At 48.1% G+C, this 18562-nt stretch overlaps 1 protein-coding gene across 3 annotated transcripts in view; it reads left to right on the forward strand.

The window, feature by feature from the left end:
- Positions 1-4885: 4885 nt before the first annotated feature.
- RPIA (ribose 5-phosphate isomerase A) overlaps positions 4886-18562 on the forward strand; it is a 110662-nt gene continuing 96985 nt past the window's right edge. For all 3 annotated transcript variants that reach the window (XM_032653147.1, XM_032653148.1, XM_032653149.1), the window contains exons 1-3: positions 4886-5187; positions 10868-10928; positions 13081-13136. In XM_032653147.1, the coding sequence (XP_032509038.1) occupies positions 4915-5187; positions 10868-10928; positions 13081-13136 (390 nt within the window). In that variant the 5' untranslated portion in view covers positions 4886-4914. The remainder of the gene's footprint in view (positions 5188-10867; positions 10929-13080; positions 13137-18562) is intronic.

Consider the following 18562-nt stretch of genomic DNA (forward strand, 5'->3'; position numbering starts at 1 on the left):
CCTTCTAGTGCTCAGTGTCTAGCAAGGTCAGAACACTGGTATATTAACCGTGGCTCATTTTGATCACTAGACCATCAGAAATAACAAGGTCTCATTCTCTTCCAATGCTTTAAATCGCAGTCAAAATTACTAGTAGACAATAAACCTGTTCTTGTGGAAACGGGATGAAGGAAGTCAGGCCACAGGTTGAGGCTCCAAAGGCCCATTCTAAGGCTGTGGGAGTTGGATGCTAAGAGAATGTGAGCTATTTCTAAATGAGTCTAACTCCTGAATAAAACTAGGGGAATCCGAACTCTAGCCTGAGGTGTATTTGAGCTAGCCCCACGCCAGTCTCTGTCAGGATCCTCAAGTCCATCCCAGCATCTGGACAGTCTTCCCTGGAGTGCCCTTCCAAATGAACACACTGAAGAAAAAGATAGGGAGAAGGGAGTGGAAAGGGAAGCGGGGAAGTGGGGAGGGAGAGAGTTTTTCTTGCTTTGCTGAAGCCCAGGCAGGCACGCATGCTGGCTGTGTATCTCCCTGGGGGAGCCTGCATCCTGGGATTGAGGGAGTGGCCAAGGTGCCTTGTTTCCTCTCAGACTGAACCACACTGGAGCCATCAAGGAGGTGAGGTGCTCAAGGCCCTCCCTCTCACCATCAATAATAGTGCTGGAAAATGGGCTCTGTGATCCTTCATTCTGTCCCTGAAAACTCTTTTCCAAGGATATTAGGGCCCATGAAAGAGGGGAAAGTGAGCCCCATGTGGTTCTTGCCAGTGCAACTAATCTAGAAGGAAATAGAATTTTTAGTGGTTTGTTAAGATTGTAACACAGATTGATCCCCACTCTGTGAGACCCTGAAAGTGGTCTAGCAGCCAAAACTTGGACTTCCCTTCAGTTACTACTTCTTCATTTATAGAGTTTTTCCTTCCTTTTTTCCCTTATTAACTATTTTGTCTTAAGGTCCGTTGCTATTACTTGTGACTTTAAAGAGAAAAAACATTACCTGTGTGGTTTATACAAAGTTTAGGGCTATATTGTGTGTGGGAAGACAATTAATACATATCCATCTAGGTGATTCTGTTAGATCAAAGTTTGATCCTAGAGTCACTGAAGGTTTGCAGCCCAGCTTCACCTATGAGCAGTGTGACCGTGGGTCAGTCAGGACTTCTTTCATGTCTTATCTGAACAATGGGGATAAGAGTACCCACTTCTTGGAGCTGTTAAAATTAAATGTGATAACATCCGCAAAGCACTTAGCATGGTGCCTGTTATTAATACATATGCAAATGCAAAGCGTCATAGGAACACGATACTCAAACTATTCTCAGGGTCAGCATAATCTCAGCCCCAAGAGCCGCCAGCGGAATTTCAGATTGGCCGTGAGAGTCACTGGGTACCATTGGCAGACCTAAGGAGAAGGGTTAAAAGTGAAGGCAGAGGGCTTCCCTGGTGGCGCAGTGGTTGGGAGTCCGCCTGCTGATGCGGGGGACGCGGGTTCGTGCCCCGGTCCGGGAGGGTCCCACATGCCGCGGAGCTGCTGGCCCCGTGAGCCATGGCCACTGGGCCTGCGCGTCCGGAGCCTGTGCTCCGCAGCGGGAGGGGCCACAGCGGTGAGAGGCCCGCGTACCACAAAAAAAAAAAAAAAAAAAAAAAGTGAAGGCAGGAATGAGAAATGATTGCAAGATGGAGAGAGGAGAGACAAGAAAGAAAGAAAAGAAACAAAAACAGAGGCACAGACAGGTGGACCTTTTAGAACACTGCTTACTCCCCAAATATTGAGCCGGGCACTGTTCATTCTATGAGGAATAGACTGTGCTATCAAGAGACACAGTCTCACAATCTTTTGAGAGAGACAGTCGCATCAATAGAGCAAGGTGAACTATCACAGAGAGGGTAGAGGTGAGTGGAAGCACAGAAGGGCAGCCAACCCCGGAAGCAGTGGGGTTCAGGGTTACAGAGTAACATGTACAAGAGTGGAGACCTTAGGAACATCTGAGAGGAGAGTGCAGTGTTTTCAAGACATGGAGGTAAGAGCACGTGTGCAGAAATTGAAATTCTGTACAGCTGAAGGTGAAGTGTGGGGTTAGGCATGAAATGTATCGGTTATCTAGTCACGCTTTAGGTATTTGTTACGGACCATCTACATGTCAGACACACGGAGGATACTGTAGAGGAAAAAAAGCAAATTCCCTCTTCTCAGAAATATTATTATTATTGGCCACGCCACACGGCTTGCAGGATCTTAGTTCCCCTACCAGGGATTGAACCCAGGGCCATGGCAGTGAAAGTGTCGAAGTCCTAACCGCTGGACCGCCAGGGAACTCCCAGAATATTATTTTCTAGAGAGGACAGGTGACAAACAAATACAAAACCAAGTAAACATAAATAATCAAGGAAAGTTCTATGAATGAAAGGAAACACTGGTAAAGTGATAGAGGATGGGTGGGTGGGAACCCAATTTAGATAGGGTAGTCAGGGGGACTTCTCTGAGGAGGTGGTTTTCAGCTGAGTCTAAAGAATAAGATGGAGCTGGCAGTGCAGAGAGGGGCAGACAGACAGGCAGAGCAATCAAGATGGTGGGAAGCCCCAGTTCAAATGCTGGAGACTGGGGGCAGCTGGGGGCGGTGGGGAGTGAGGTGGGTAAAGCAGAGATTGGCACTGATATTTGCTCCAGTAACCTTTTGATGGAGAGATCTGAAGGGGGGGAGACTGCCCCCAAGAGGATGCAGGAGAGGCCACAAGTTTGTAGAGAGCAACTGTAGTGAAGATGCACGTATTTTTCTTTTTTCCTGCATCTCAGCCAGAACTTGGCGCTAATTTCCAAATTCTGCCTAAAACGTAGGATTCAAGTATCACCTCAAATAACTTTTCCTCCTGCAGGCCAAGGTGGAGGTGGTTGAACTATTGGTGGGCGATTGTAGTGGGATCAGTATCGAGGCTGTCAAGCAGAAGGAGCTTTATTTGGGGTCTTAAGAATTGCAATTCGGGAGACACAGATTCAGGTAAAACTCAAGAGTGTTCTGGGGAAGAGAAAAAGCCAGGAGCTTATACGGACAAAACCACAAGGTTATTAGAGTTGTCTAGCAAGAATTGTAATTGATTCTCAAGGCAGGTAAGAAAATATTTGTCCTGAAAGACTAGGCTTTCACGAGTTATTTTAGGGTAAGGGTCCCAATAAGTACATAGGCTGTCTGGAGTTATTTTAGGGTAAGGGTCTGATAAGTATCCCGAGCTTCTGGCAGATGTCCTGAATGCCTGCTTTAAGACAGAAAGTGGTCAGCTTAGATGTGCATAAATCACACTTCCCCAACGGCATCCTCACTCCATCTTAGAGAACTCTCTTACCGACTCCATTTTGATTTTCCTTTCAGAAGGTCCAGGGGCTGACAGCCTCAGGGGTCATGGCAAAGAGAATCCAGGTGACCAGGGCGATAACACAACTTTTACCGGTGCCTTGTACACAGAAGACGGAGAAGACCTGAAGTGACTTTGAAGGAGATGAATTCATGGCAGACAGAATGGATTCCACCAACTTGGAGGAGTAGCACAAAGGCTAGTGCTTTTTAAAGACCTCTAAGTAGTTTATAAGGCTGGTGTTAGCAATAGCTTTCTCACCTGTAAAATGGGGACAATAAGAATTCTCTGACCCTCCCTATTCCCTCTGTAAACAAACAAACAAAAGGACAAAGAGTCTCACTCATCATCCAGTTACACGAAGGGCTAAGTCTCAATCCTGCAGTTGCCCCACCAGCAGTGCACCCTGAGGGGAATTCAGGATGAAGAAAAACAGTATGAAGCATTTTGTGTTTTGGATACAGGGCCCCTAGATAGTTAAATGCATATCTAAGTAAGAATTTCAATGACCCTAGATTCTTGGATCTTCCCATATTTGGGAAAGCACTAAAATCATTAACTTGAGATATATTCAATATATATATTTTTAATGATTAGCAGTCATCTTTTACCAAGATGTATGCTTAACTACATTTCCTAGATCAAAAATTCGTATGTATACATATACATATATATGTATACATATGTGTGTGTGTGTGTGTATATATATATATATATATATATATATATATATATATATATATATATACTGGCCCCTCCCCTATCTCTTCGTAATAGTTCCACATAGCTGAGAGGTTTATCTCCCAGGCTAGAGTCCCTAGTAAGGTCCCAGAATAAAGCTGAAAGTCACTGCCCTTACGTCGTGCGTTTTTTTTCCTCCACACCTACAGCAAGACACTTTAAAGGTAGAGAAGAAAAGAGAAAGCTGTTAGGTTCAGTGAAAGCCCTTTTTAAATCAACAAGTATTGCAGGGTTTCTGCAGGGCACACGTATGTTCCCAGCCAGGCTCCATCTGGAGGGAAACCGTGCCTTCCAACGCTGCCCAATGCAGAACAACATCTAAGGCTGGGCGTTCTAATTTGTAGCCTCGGGCCTGCGGTGGGGGGCGGCGGGGCCTAAGGATGGACTAAAGTGGGAGTCGGAGCCCCCAGGTGCGTTTCCCTGTGGCGTCAGTCTAGAGAAGTCACTCCCAAAAGGACATCTCTAGAAGAGCGACTGCCCTCAGGCCTCGCCCACCGCCACGTTCTTACTTCTAGAAAAAACAACAGGGTCAGGTCTAACACTCCCTTCGCAGATGCTGGAGCAAAGAGAAAAATCTCCAGGATTGACCCCCACCGGGGCTACTTGGGCGGTACAAGCCGTTGCGCCAATGGCTGTCGCCGAGATTTGCGAACCCGGTCGCGGAGCATTGTGGGGCTGGTAGTCCAGGCTGGGGCACGGCTTTAGGCCATTGAAGCCGTAGAACTACATTTCCCAGAAAGCCCCGCGCTGCAGCAGACGCGGACCTAGTACGTCAGCTACCAGACTTCCGGCAGAGCCGGGGGCGGGACCGTGGCGGAGGCTGGAGCGGGGCGGCGGGATGCAGCGACCCGGGCCCTTCAGCACCCTCTACGGGCGGGTCCTGGCCCCGCTGCCCGGGCGGGCCGGGGGCGCGGCCTCTGGCGGAGGCGGGAGCAGCTGGGGCGTTCCGGGTTCCCACGTGCAGTTGCCGGGACGCGCGCAGTTCGGCGCTGGCAGCACAAGTACAGCTGGCGGGGACGCTAACAGCGTCTGCCCGGCCCCCTCCACGATGTCCAAGGCCGAGGAGGCCAAGAAGCTGGCGGGCCGCGCGGCCGTGGAGAACCACGTGAGGGTGAGCAGCTCAGGACGTGGGGCGCCCGTGCTCGGCCTGATGGGCTCGCGCTCTGGGCACTGCCGGTTGCGCCTAGTTCCTGGCAGGGAGGGAGCTGCGTGAGAGGGGAAGGGGTACGCATTTCACCCACCTTGAGACCTGCTCCTTCAAGGCCTTTTAGATGTGGAATCGGTTGGGGTCGCGTTCCCTAAAGTTGTGCTATCTAAAGACTGCTTGTCCAGGCCAGATAAGTTTGCAAAGTGGAGCCTGGTGGTGTGTGTCTAATGTTTGGAGTGGGGTTAGTAGGGACTTAGCATGTGGCTTCCTTTTCAACAAATAAGAGACTGGGACTGCGAGAGGTCTTCACTCGCTTCACTGCCCTGGGAAGTCGGGGGTGGGGGAGCTGATTTTAAAAGTGTTTTGAAATTTTACTCCAAGAAAGTACTTAGCTGGGCGCGCACCCGCTCCTGAGGGTACTTGGAGGGAAGAGGAGACTGAGCCAGAGGAGAAACCCAGGCTTTAAACCTCCTCCTTTTGACACTTGAAGTCTGGAGGACCCTCTTTAAGGTCGGGATGTGGGGATGTTTAGCTCTTACTTGGCGAGGTCGTGGCCCTGCTTGTTTGCTGTGTTGTGGGTGTGGTCCTCTTGGGTGGAGTCTTTTAACCCGAGCGCATTTGCTGTCAGCAGTCAGTTATCTTAATTGTAATACCGGCGGCCAAGTGGAGTATCTCTGCCCTTAGGTGGAGTTTTCTTGACTTTATTGGCTTTTAGTCTTTCTTTTCTGCTTCCTGGAAAGTGGTATCAGATTCCATTTTCTCTAGTGATGGTTCTTTATTCTTTACATTTGGTAATGCTTTCGTGTACAAAGTTATTTTGCCTAGCTAGATAAATGTTTGATCCTCCCACCGCCTGGCTAAGTGGGAGGGGCGAGTGTGGTAACCTTTGGCTCAGCGTGTTCTGTAGGAGGAATGACCAAGGATCCTCCGGGACCCAAACCGAGTGACTTCCGTTCCAGTGCCCTTCCACCTGTTACACAGCTGCTCTGTTCTGGTTTAATAGTGTGGTTAGCAATAGGATTTTCTATGGGGATTCACAGAGATGATGTAAAATGTGTAATCTGGCTCTCCTTTTGGGATTCACGTGCCTCAGCTACAAAATTGGGACGGTAAGCTGAAATTTCAAAATGCCTGGATAAAGTGAATCGTAATGGATAAATGTAATGGATAAATGAGATCTATACAATTAGAAAAGACCCATGTATTAGATTTCCTGTTAACCTATTTGCATTCCTGTTTGGTGGCACGCCCCTCCCTGACCATTGTTTTATTATTTTGTATTTGATTAAATTACAATCTGCAAGCTCCCACCTTAGGCCAGAGCCGCAAAACACTGGATTCTGGCCACATTATTGCGTGAAGTTACCAGGCAATCCTGGGGAGATGGTCATAGGCCTTTTGGGGGCACTCACCCCAATCTGTTACACCCACTTTCCTTTTCAAACTTCTTTTCTGAGATGCCAACACTACTTGAATTTTGTATTTTCTGCTTTGTAACTTTGATTCATTCATTGCAGGTATTTGTTGAGTGCCTACTATGTGTAGGTAGTTGGTGTGGTGGTCAGAAATGTGGCTAAAGGGAGGAGGAGGGGCTGGTCCTGGATACTTTGCAGACAAGATAACTTAATTCAGAACCACAGGTTTATCGAGCATAGTCCCGTACCTCACTGTCAAGGCTTAGCTGCTCTCTCCAGGGGGTATCCTATCCTTTTTTCCATCTAAGGCCGAGTTTTCCTTTAGCACTTTGTGTCTTGCAATTGTTTACTTGTTACACAACCCAGGTTTTGCTGCTCACCCCTCCAAAGACAAGTGTTGGTTGGAAAGAAAAGGTTACTTTATTCTGGAGGCCGGCAACCTGGGGAGAAGGCAGACTCCAAGGATCAACTCCTAGGGAGAAAGGGGAAGTTAATCGCAGTTAATCATTTGGGGAGGGGGCGTTCAGAGTCTTATCTTCCACTGAGTGCAGACTTTCTTCTGATTGGTTGATGGTGAGGTAACTGGGTGATGGTTAGCCGGAAGTCATGCGCCCAGCCTGAATTTACCATCTTCCACCTGGGTGGGGCCTTAGTTCCCGTACAGGAACTCAGAGTTGTATTGTTTTGTATATTCCTTGAGAAGGAACCGGGACCTTGCCTGTCGCAGCACCATTGCTTCTTGACTGCACCTCCCTGGTTTCTGCAGTCCCTTCCTTCCCTGATTAGCAACCGTTTGAATCTGCCCTTTGGAACTCAGGGGAGGTCAAGGAGGCTGAAAGAAGCCTATTTCCTACAAACAGGAAGCGAAGGACACGGAAAGGATTTGTACGGGAGGACCCCATAGGGTCCTGCTCCGTTTCATACTCACTTGTGTAAGTTTATCAAGCTAGGTTGTGTGCGAGGTCCTGTTGGTTCCACCTTTGGAATGAATGTTCTTAGAACTGACCCTTCCTGTTGGCCTGCCAACTTTCCCGGTTTAGGCTCTCCTCATGGCCAGAAGATTGCAGTTGCCCTTATCTCGTCCCCTCTGTCGACCACCCAAGTGGTGCATTACCATCTTCTGAAGCTTTAATCTACTCTTGTCACTGTGCCCCTCAGGTGGCCTCGTCCTAACCTCCATAAGACACATCAGGAGCATCTATTGTCAACCAGTACTGAGGCAGGTGGAGGGGATACACAGATGAGAGGCTCTGGTTCTTGTCTTTAAGCCCACAGTCTTGTTTCCTTCTCTGCCCCCTTCTCTCCCATGTACCAGAACATTGGAAAGGACAGACTACTGGCATAGAGTGTGTGTTTTAATATCAAAACCCTTGACCAAGAGTACTTTTTCTTGTCCGCTGCTTTTGCCTATTAAAATCGTATATGTCCTTCAGGGTTTGGTTCAAAGGCCATTCTTCCTTTCAGTTTCTCCTTAGTCTCGTAGGGGAAGCAGTTCTCCCCTTGAATTCTGTAGCACTCCATACCTCTTAGGTGCCTTATGCCTCTTAGGTGTCTTTATGGTCTAGTTATGTGTATGTGCGTCTCCCAGTTCCCTGAAGGGTAAGCTTCTGGAGGGTAGTTAACCTTATTTTCATTCCGTGTTGGTCACAGTGGGGCCTTCCCAGTAAATGCTTGATGAATTATGCGGAGTGTGGACACGAATATGGAGGTTGTGGGGTGAATCTCCCTAGCCCGTTGGTGACTACTTGCATTTCCGGGTGGGTGGAAAACTTGGAGAGTTCTCAGCTGAAGCCTTTGGGTAGCCACCCGGGACTCAGATGTGCCTGTTGCAGGATGGGTCACCGTGCAGGGCCGTGCTCTCCTGAAGGTCCCTAGCCTCCTTTGTTCTCTTTGGAGCCTGGGCTTAGCTTTTCGGCTGGCTTGGCTTGAAGGAGTTGGTGGGCAGTGGTTCCGGTTGGTCAACAGAAGAGGTTACCCTACCGGACAAGGTGACCCAAGTTGTGCTGTCGCGCGTATGACCTGTTGTCAAGTACTTGCCGCTAGGAGGAGCCTGCTTGTACAGCAGAGCCTGCCTGGCAGCCTTCTGCTGTTGGGCCGCATCTATTTGGCTTTGGCTGGTACACCGATTCTCGGCCAGTCATTTGATTGCAAGGTAGCAGGACCACAGGGTTGAGGAGCCTTGGGCCTGGCAGGCCTGTGCAATTCCTGGCCTCTTCCAAAAGCCAAGGGAGGAGCCTTGCGCAGAGCTTGTGTGACTCACCCAAGTTCATCTGTGTGCCACCTGCCTGCTGGGTGACGTGAGTATATGGCAGCGTATGGTAATGCGGAACCTGACAGTTGAATTACTGTACAGCTAGAGCTCACAGCTTCAGGTTGGGTGTGAAGGTCAGGTTGAACCTACCTAGTCAAGACATTTCCTCGTTACTTGAAGGTTTGTACATTTTCTGATATTCAGCTATTTTGTGTCGTGATGTAGCATTTACTGGTCTTGAAGACCTTGCTATTGAGGTTTGCCCAAGTAGCTAAATGGCTATTGGATGCATTGCCTTCTTGAGGGCATCATCACAGGTGAAATCCTGACCTAGCACAAGCCCTGTTTTAAGGCCCCTTGGTGTTATTTGGTGACTTTGAAACTTTGAGCAAAGACACGCACCCCTGTAGGATCAGATACTACCTGCAGATTCCAGCATTTCATTGAAAGTATGTCTAGTAATCTCTTGCTCATTTCTAAGTCTTAAATTTTTCCTTAGGGTGTTGGATTCATCTCTAAAGTGAGGCTAAGGGCCTTGAGGTCACAAGGGGTTGTTGTGAGATTTGACTTATATTAACATTTATGAATCTTCTTGGTAGGTGCTTAACAGATGATGTTAAGCTTTGGCTTGTAGCTGTTTTGCCCTAAACAGGCAGGAGATTACTCCCAGGAAGTTGCTTAGGAACCAAGCTTCACACTAGTTCCTGACTGTTTGTACTCTGACCTTGTTTTGCCGTTTGTGGTCTAACTGACCTTGGCTGGGCCCCGGCTCTGCCTCTGGTCTACTCTGAGGTACCTGCCCCCTCTTCTTAAGATAATAAGCTCAGTAGTAAGTTGCCTGTTTCTTCTCCATTGTACTCAAGGAGTGGCTTCCTATATGGCAGATGAAGACTGTTTCTCATGTTCCCACCTAAGCCTTCACCCTCTCCCCGTTTTGTCTGAAGCAGGCTTGTGCAAAATGAGGACCCCTTGGGATCAGTCGGACAGAGTTGACGTGATTTGCCGTTCAAGGTTGCTTCAGACTCTCTTCTGTTGACTTGGGCTGGAGCTCTGGATGGTAGCCTTGATGTGTCTCTGAGGTTCGCTGTGATGCCACCAACTTGATGGCGACTGTGTAGATGTTAAACTTGTGTGAAAAGGCGCTGAAGCCAGAAACCTCTGTTTTCTGCTCTTAACGTTCAGCTAGGCTGTTTTTCTCCTAGGGTCTTTCCTTTCTGATCGTGCTCCCGGGGATGGCCAAAAATCGTTCAGCGTCCATCTGCAGGCCATTTCCGTGAGGCTGACTTAAGTCGCAAATAAGCCAAATCTTTTGTGTTGATAAGAGGTAGGGAGTGTTAAAAATGAGACAACAGACCCAAAATGGAGTCGCTTACGCCAAGCCCCGCATCACCAAACAATACCTAGTTACACTTCTGGCTCTCCCGGAAATGGAATCTTAGCATGGAATCTTAGCTCAGCCAGTCAGGAATCACCTTATCAGCACTATTGAGGTCATCTGCCTGGTAGAGCCCTGCCGTCCCCTAAAGGGAAGTAACCTTACAATAACCAGCTTGCTTTTTTGCCCAATATAACTTCCTTGTGCCCGCTTGCTTCTTGCTATAAAAGTCTTAATTTTGTACAGCTCCTCAGAGCTCCCTCCTGCCTGCTAGACTGAGTGCTGCCCAATTCAGATTGATTTTTGCCGAAATAAATGCTTAACATTTTTAATAGGCTTCAGTTTATCTTTTTACAGGAGGAAATGGTGATGTCATTGTCAGGAATGAAAGGAGGAGGGCTCTGCTGATAAATTGCCACTGGGCACCAGGACATAGCACAGCTTTGAGGGTCAGTGATTATGTTTCTGTGGGCACAGTACCTTGCACCCAAGTTGGTGAATTGCTGTTCCTAATAATTTTATAGCCCTAGGAAGTGGGCTGCAGAAGGGAGTGAAACACGGTATTAATAAGTCTTGGATTTCCCTCCTCCTTTTTTTTTGCAGAATAACCAAGTGCTGGGAATCGGGAGTGGTTCTACAATCGTCCACGCTGTGCAGCGAATAGGTATGTTTTCAGGCTGACTCCTGGATGTTTGTGTGGGGTGGTGGGGATGGGGGCATAGAGGAGAGGGAGGAAGCAGGGCGCAGCTTGGCACCAGCGTTGTGGAGCCCGTGGCCAGGTGAGTGTTTCTGCTCTTCTCTGGGTGGGATTCTTGGACCTCTTCACCCAAGTTTGGGGTTGCCCTGGCTTTGTTTACTCTGCTGAGCTGGGTGAGGAGCTGACTTAGGGTGAGGTCTCCACAGAATCTTAATTGTCATCAGTGGTGTGTGTGTGTGTGTGTGTGTGTGGCCTCATGGATCCCGAGGCAGGCAAACCCTCTAAAGCCTGCGGTTTCTCAAGCAAACAAATCGAGGTCGGCCGGGCCAGCGCAGGCTCGGCCTGTCCGTGAACCTGCAGTCGGTGGCAGGCTCTGCAGACGCTGACTTCATTCTGATTTGGGTGTCTCTGGGCTCAGGAAGGGCTCAAGAATTATCAACCCCGGTGGCTGCTGGACAGGTTTGACCGCCCCGCTCTTGTTTGTGAGAACAGAGCCCAGAGGCCAGGCTTGCCTGAATGTGGATCTCCTCTGGTAGGTGCCAAGGGGCTGTGCTCAGGGGACAAAGCGCAGGAATGCTTTGTCTTTAAGGAATGGTTGTGGTGCGGGTGTGATGGCTTCTGGAGAACTCAGTGTCGCACACCTTTCTGCCTCAGCACTGAGTATGTGAAGGACTTTAGGGCGCAGGGATTACTGTGGGTTTCATAATAGTGGCATCTGAATCTGCCAAGGTGTACACCCAGTGATTAAGGAGACTTGAAATTTTTAATAAGACAGTTTTTCCCTGTCGACTGAAAAAAAATACACAGCCTCAAAATTGAGAATTATGTTGTATGTGTGTGTTGTTTATTTATTTATTTATTTTGGCCATGCTGTGTTGCACGTGGGATCTTAGTTCCCCGACCAGGGATCACACCCGCACCCCCTGCAGTGGAAGCGCATAGTCCTAAACCATTGGACCGCCAGAGAATTGCCCAAGAATTATGTTTTATTTGGGGGTGTTACTGAGGACTTAAATGTGGGATGCAGCCTCCCAGATAGCTCTGAGGGACTGTTGAGGAGCCAGGATATGTAGGAGTTTTTGCAAAAAAACCCCCGAGCAGTCAAACATCAAAAGATTAATTAAAGAAAAACCAGACATCTCAAGTTAACGAGTGTAGTGCTTTCCTGTGTATGGAAGATGCAAGGGTCTGGGCTCAATGAAATTATTCCTTTGATATGCACCTTAATCTAGAGCCAGTATCCTGTTCTTTCCGTCCTGAATTCTCTCAGGGGTGCACCGCTTGGGGGCAGCTGCAGAGGCTGAGGGCTTGATGGCTGCGACATCCTTTGTTGACTGAAATGACGGGAGACGTTCTTTGTCTGCATCCCTTAAGACTTTCCTTTTTGTATTTTGTTTCTTTTTGGCCGCATCGTCGGCATGTAGGATCTTAGCTCCCTGACCGGGGATTGAACCCGTGCCCCGGTTGTGAAAGCACCGAGTCCTAACCACTGGACCACCAGGGAATTCCCAAGACTTTTCTTTTTGTTTAAATCAAGTTTTCCCGAAAGGTACAAATCCAAAGTGAATAAATAAACCCTCTTTAACCACCCCCTGGGGTCTATTATAAATGATTATATTTTTTTACTAACTGTAAAAGTCAAATTCTAGCTTTTCTCTGTAAAAGCCTATATAGGGAAGTAGTTAAGACTGGCACTAGACTGCCTGGGATCGGATCCCAGTTCTGTCATTTGTTAACTGTGTACCAGTTACTTTGCCTCTCTGTGCCTCAGTTTCCTCATCTGTAAAGTGGGGATAGTAATTGTAAGTTATCTTTTTGGGTTACTGGATTAAAAGTTCATGTGTACAAAATTCTTTGAATATCGCCACGCACATACTAGCAAACCCTGACGTTGCTCTTTCTGTGGTTAATACTTACCTCCTTAGGCTTTTTTGTCCCTGTCTAGTGACATGTGAAGGCTGTTTACCAACTTTTCAGCAAGGGTGGGGACATAGAATGAAAGGGACATTTCAGTGGGGGGAGGGGTTGGACCTTTTCTGTGGGATTTGAGCAAATGTGAGTACAAGGAAAATAAGGTGAGGAGAGAGAAAAACCACCAACGCGGCTTTTGTCTCCACAGCTGAAAGAGTGAAACAAGAGAATCTGAACCTCGTCTGTATTCCCACTTCCTTCCAGGTATGTCCTGCTTTCCATTCTGCATCTTGGCAGTTGGATGAATCTTCTGGGTCCCTGAGGATGTAGGGGTGTGGCTCTGGGTTGTGTACCAGGGTTTTCTGGGCGAGAGAGCCAGGAGCGGGAGCGCAGGTGATTGGAGATTGCTCCTCGGAAGCATGGTTTTAGACGTGAATATTTTAGTGTATCTTGTATTAGGCACCACAGAGTACGTAGAGAGAACCACATGGTCTCCGTCCTCAAGGAGTATTATCTCCATTTATAGATGAAAAAACTGAGGCTAAAGGGCGTTAAGTGATGCATTAGAAATGCAAGTACAGTAGTTTGAGTCCATGTCTAATGCTGTTCCACCATGAAATAGTAGGGGCTGGTGAAGGAAAGCAGTGGAGCCAGTTAAATACAGGGAGAGATAAGGGAATAGTAGACTTCAGGAAAGGAGGGAAGAGAGGTGCCGAGATAGAGCCCCATGCCTCACCTGGCTGTTGTGGGGAGGGTATGTGTGTCGTCTCTCATTGGCTTCGTCGCAGGGATCCTGTGAATTGGGGTTAAAGGTTGGCATTGCTGGTGATTTGTGCTCCTGTGATGTTGTGGACATGGTTTTGGACAGCTAGGTCTTAAGAAACTCTCAGTCCTGGAGGCAGGATGTGTCAGGTGTGTGCCCCAGCCTGTCAGAGTAGGGAGTGGAGGAAGGATTCCGGATTCCAGGTAGGCAGGATAGGAAGTTAGGAAGGATAGTGCGCGCTGTCGGAGCTGTTTTGAAGTTAAATCTCTTGGAGGCTCTGACAAGCTGCCCGGACACCCAGGGAACTGAAGACAATACCATAATTCCTGCTTCAGGCTAGAAAAGGAGTGGTTTTACCTGGCCTTTCTTGCTTTGGAAATCCTGATGTTCTGAGGAGATGCTCTTAAAGTCAGAGGGGCTGTGATGGGTTGCCTCGCTCTTGAAAAAGCGAAGTGTCTGATTTTTCCAAGCGACTTGATCATCTAGTATTTTTAATTTCTTGTTGAATAAAATTATTTCATATTGGTGTGCTTATTTTTAATTAAAGCCATACATACACATAGATTGAAGAATCAAATAATTCAAGTCATTTTATTAAAAAATAAGACACTCCCTTCACACCCTCCCCCACTCCTGACCACCACCATTTCTTGCTCTTGAGATGGACATACTTTTAAAACTCTTTTAGCTGATTGGGTATTTCCAAAGTCTGGAAACTACATGCTTTTCTTGCCATTTAAAATTTTTTTTTCAACTTGAGGTGATAATTCCATGCTGAGTGGATGCAGGGAAGACGAGCATTCGGTTATCTCTTCCCTCCTTGCTGTCACAGGTCAGACACCCTTCTCCTAGTCTGCAGTACAGTTACGTTTTGGTGAGGCCTCACTCAGAATTGTGATGTCCAAGCTACAGCTGAACTGTGCGGTCAGCTATGATTGCGCTTCCGTGCCTGCCTGCTCATTATTTTGTTTTCCTGAAAGTTAAGTAAATGATGCCTTTGTTTTTTTCCATTTCCTTGGTTGTCTGAAGACTCCTTACTAAGTCAACCCCAAACTCTTACTTGGATGGAAAATCTCACCTCATTCTGGCCCAGTGGATATTCTACTCCCATCAGCTTCATCTTCTTGGTACTCTGGTTGGTAGCAGCTACCCTCGACTGTTGTCTTGGGATCTCCCTTTGCTGTCAGGAACTTTCCTTCTCTGTCTGCTCTTTTTTTTTTTTTTTTTTTCTTAAGCTACGCGGGCCTCTCTCTGCTGTGGCCTCTCCCGTTGCGGAGCACAGGCTCGGGACGCGCAGGCTCAGCGGCCATGGCTCACGGGCCCAGCCGCTCCGCGGCATGTGGGATCTTCCCGGACCGGGGCACGAACCAGTGTCCCCTGCATCGGCAGGCGGACTCTCAACCACTGCGCCACCAGGGAAGCCCTCTGTCTTGCTCTTTTGGATCATCCCGTTCCTCCCCACTACTCCCCCAAACCCTTTGGTTTTGCTTCCTTCAGTTTTGGTGAATCACATCCTTTAGGTAGCTACGCAAGTGCACGGGATGCAAACTTGTCAGCGCTTTGGTTGTCTGAAAAAGTCTTTAGCCCCTCTGGAAGTCAGTTATTTGGATAGAGAATTATTTTTTTTAAAAAATATTTAAGGGGGGGGACCCTGAAGATGGCGGAAGAGTAAGACGCGGAGATCGCCTTCCTCCCCACGGATACACCAGAAATACATCCACACGTGGAACAACTCCTACAGAACTCCTACTGAAGGCTGGCAGAAGACCTCAGACCTCCCAAAAGGCAAGAAACTCCCCACGTAACTGGGTAGGGCAAAAGAAAAAACAGAGACAAAAGAATAAGGACGGCACCTGCACCGGTGGGAGGGAGCTGTGAAGGAGGAAAAGTTTCCACACACTAGGAAGCCCCTCCGCGGGCGGAGACTGCGGGAGGCAGAGGGGGGAGTTTCGGGACCGCGGAGTAGTGCACAGCGACGGGTGCGGAGGGCAAAGCGGGGAGATTCCTGCACAGACGATCGGTGCTGACCGGCACTCACCAGCCCGAGTGGCTTGTCTGCTCACCCGCCGGGGCGGGCGGGGCTGCGAGCTGAGGCTCGGGTTTTGGTTTTGGACGGAGCTCAGGGAGAGGACTGGGGTTGGCGGCTTGAACATAGCCTGAAGGGGTTAGTGCACCACGACTAGCCGGGAGGGAGTTCGGGGAAAAGCCTGCACCGGCCGAAGAGGCAAGAGACTTTTTCTTCCCTCTTTGTTTCCTGGTGCGCGAGGAGAGGGGTTTAAGAGCGCTGCTTAAAGGAACTCCAGAGACGGGCGCGAGCCGCGGCTAAAAGCGCGAACCCCAGAGACGGGCGCGAGCCGCGGATGAGGGCGCGAGCCCCCGAGACGGGCGCGAGCCGCGGCTGAAAGCGCAAACCCCAGAGACGGGCGCGAGCCGCGGCTAAAACCGCGGACCCCAGAGACGGGCGGGAGACGCTAAGGCTGCTGCTGCCGCCACCAAGGGGCCTGTGTGCGAGCACAGGTCACTCTCCACACCCCTCTTCCGCGGAGCCTGTGCAGCCCGCCACTGCCAGGTTCCCGGGATCCAGGGACAACTTCCCCGGGAGTACGCACGGCGGGTCTCAGGCTGGTGCAACATCACGCCGGCCTCTGCCGCAACGTCACGCTGCCTCTGCAGCCGCAGGCCCGCCCCGCACGTAGTGCCCCTCCTACCCCCATCCCCCAACCCCCGGCCTGAGTGAGCCGGAGGCCCCGAATCAGCGGCTCCTTTAACCCCGTCCTGTCTGAGCGAAAAAACAGACGCCCTCCAGCGACCTACACGCAGAGGCAGGGCCAAATCCAAAGCTGAGCTCCTGTGAGCTGTGAGAACAAAGAAGAGAAAGGGAAATCTCTCCCAGCAGCCACAGAAGCAGCGGATTAAAGCTCCACAATCAACTTGATATACCCTGCATCTGTGGAATACCTGAATAGACAAGGAATGATCCCAAATTGAAGAGGTGGAATTTAGGAGCGAGATCTATGATTTTTTTCCCTTTTCCTCTTTTTGTGAATGTGTACGTCCATGACTTTTTTTAAAAAAATTCTTTTTCTTAATAATTAAGTTTAATTGTAATAACTTTATTATACTTTACCTTCGTTCTTTCTTTCTTTCCTTCCTTCCTTCCCTCCTTTAGACAACGAATCACCCCAAATTGAGGAGGTGGTCTCAGGGAGCAGGATTTATGATTTTTCCCCCTTTACCTCTTTTTGTGAAGGTGTATGTGTATGCTTCTGTGTAAGATTTTCTCTGTATAGCTTTGCTTCCAACATTTGTCCTAAGGTTCTATCCGTCTCTTTTTTTTTTCTAAATATTTTTTAATTCAATAACTATATTATACTTTATTTTATTTTTACTGTATCATCTTTCTTTCTGTCTTTTTTCCTTCTTTCCCTCCTTCCTTCCTTCCTCCCTCCTTCCCTCCCTCCCTCCTTTCTTTCCTTCTTTGCTTCTTTCTTCCTTCCTTCCTTTCCTCCTTTCCTTCTTTCTTTACTCATACTTCTACTAATTCTCCCTACTTTTTCTCCCTTTTATTCTGAGCTGTGTGGATGAAAGGCTCTTGGTGCTCCAGCCAGGAGTCAGGGCTCTGCCTCTGAGGTAGGAGAGCCAACTTCAGGACACTGGTCAACAAGAGACCTCCCAGCTCCACATAATATTAAACGGTGGAAATATCCCAGAGACCTCCATCTTAACACCAGCACCCAGCTTCACTCAACGACCAGCAAGCCACAGTGCTGGACAACCTATGCCAAACAACTAGCAAAACAGGAACACAACCCCACCCATTAGCAGAGAGGCTGCCTAAAATCATAATAAGGCCACAGACACCCCAAAACACACCACCAGACGTGAACCTGCCCACTAGAGAGACAAGATCCAGCCTCATCCAGCACAACACAGGCACTAGTCCCCTCCACCAGGAAGCCTACACAACCCACTGAAACAACCTTGGCCACTGGAGACAGACATCAAAAACAACGGGAACTACGAAAGTGCAGCCTGCAAAAAGGAGACCCCAAACACAGTAAGATAAGCAAAATGAGAAGACAGAAAAACACACAGCAGATGAAGGAGCAAGATAAAAACCCACCAGACCTAACAAATGAAGAGGAAATAGGCAATCTACCTGAAAAAGAATTCAGAATAATGATAGTAAGGATGATCCGAAATCTTGGAAGTAGAATGGACAAAATGCAAGAAACAGTTAACAAGGACCTACAAGAACTAAAGATGAAACAAGCAACGATGAACAATGCAATAAATGAAATTAAAATCACTCTAGATAGGATCAATAGCAGAATAACTGAGGCAGAAGAACGGATAAGTGACCTGGAAGATAAAGTAGTGGAAATAACTACTGCAGAGCAGAATAAAGAAAAAAGAATGAAAAGAACTGAGGACAGTCTCAGAGACCTCTGGGACAACATGAAACGCACCAACATTCGAATTATAGGGGTTCCAGAAGAAGAAGAAAGAAAGAAAGGGACTGAGAAAATATTTGAAGAGATTATAGTTGAAAACTTCCCTAATATGGGAAAGGAAATAGTTAATCAAGTCCAGGAAGCACAGAGGGTCCCATACAGGATAAATACAAGGAGAAACACGCCAAGACACATATTAATCAAACTGTCAAAAATTAAATACAAAGAAAGCATATTAAAAGCAGCAAGGGAAAAACAACAAATAACACACAAGGGAATCCCCATAAGGTTAACAGCTGATCTCTCAGCAGAAACCCTACAAGCCAGAAGGGAGTGGCAGGACATACTGAAAGTGCTGAAGGAGAATAGCCTGAAACCAAGACTACTCTACCCAGCAAGGATCTCATTCACATTTGATGGAGAAATTAAAACCTTTACAGACAAGCAAAAGCTGAGAGAGTTCAGCACCACCA

This window comes from Phocoena sinus, chromosome 13, assembly GCF_008692025.1.
Source record: "Phocoena sinus isolate mPhoSin1 chromosome 13, mPhoSin1.pri, whole genome shotgun sequence".
Lineage (NCBI taxonomy): Eukaryota > Metazoa > Chordata > Mammalia > Artiodactyla > Phocoenidae > Phocoena > Phocoena sinus.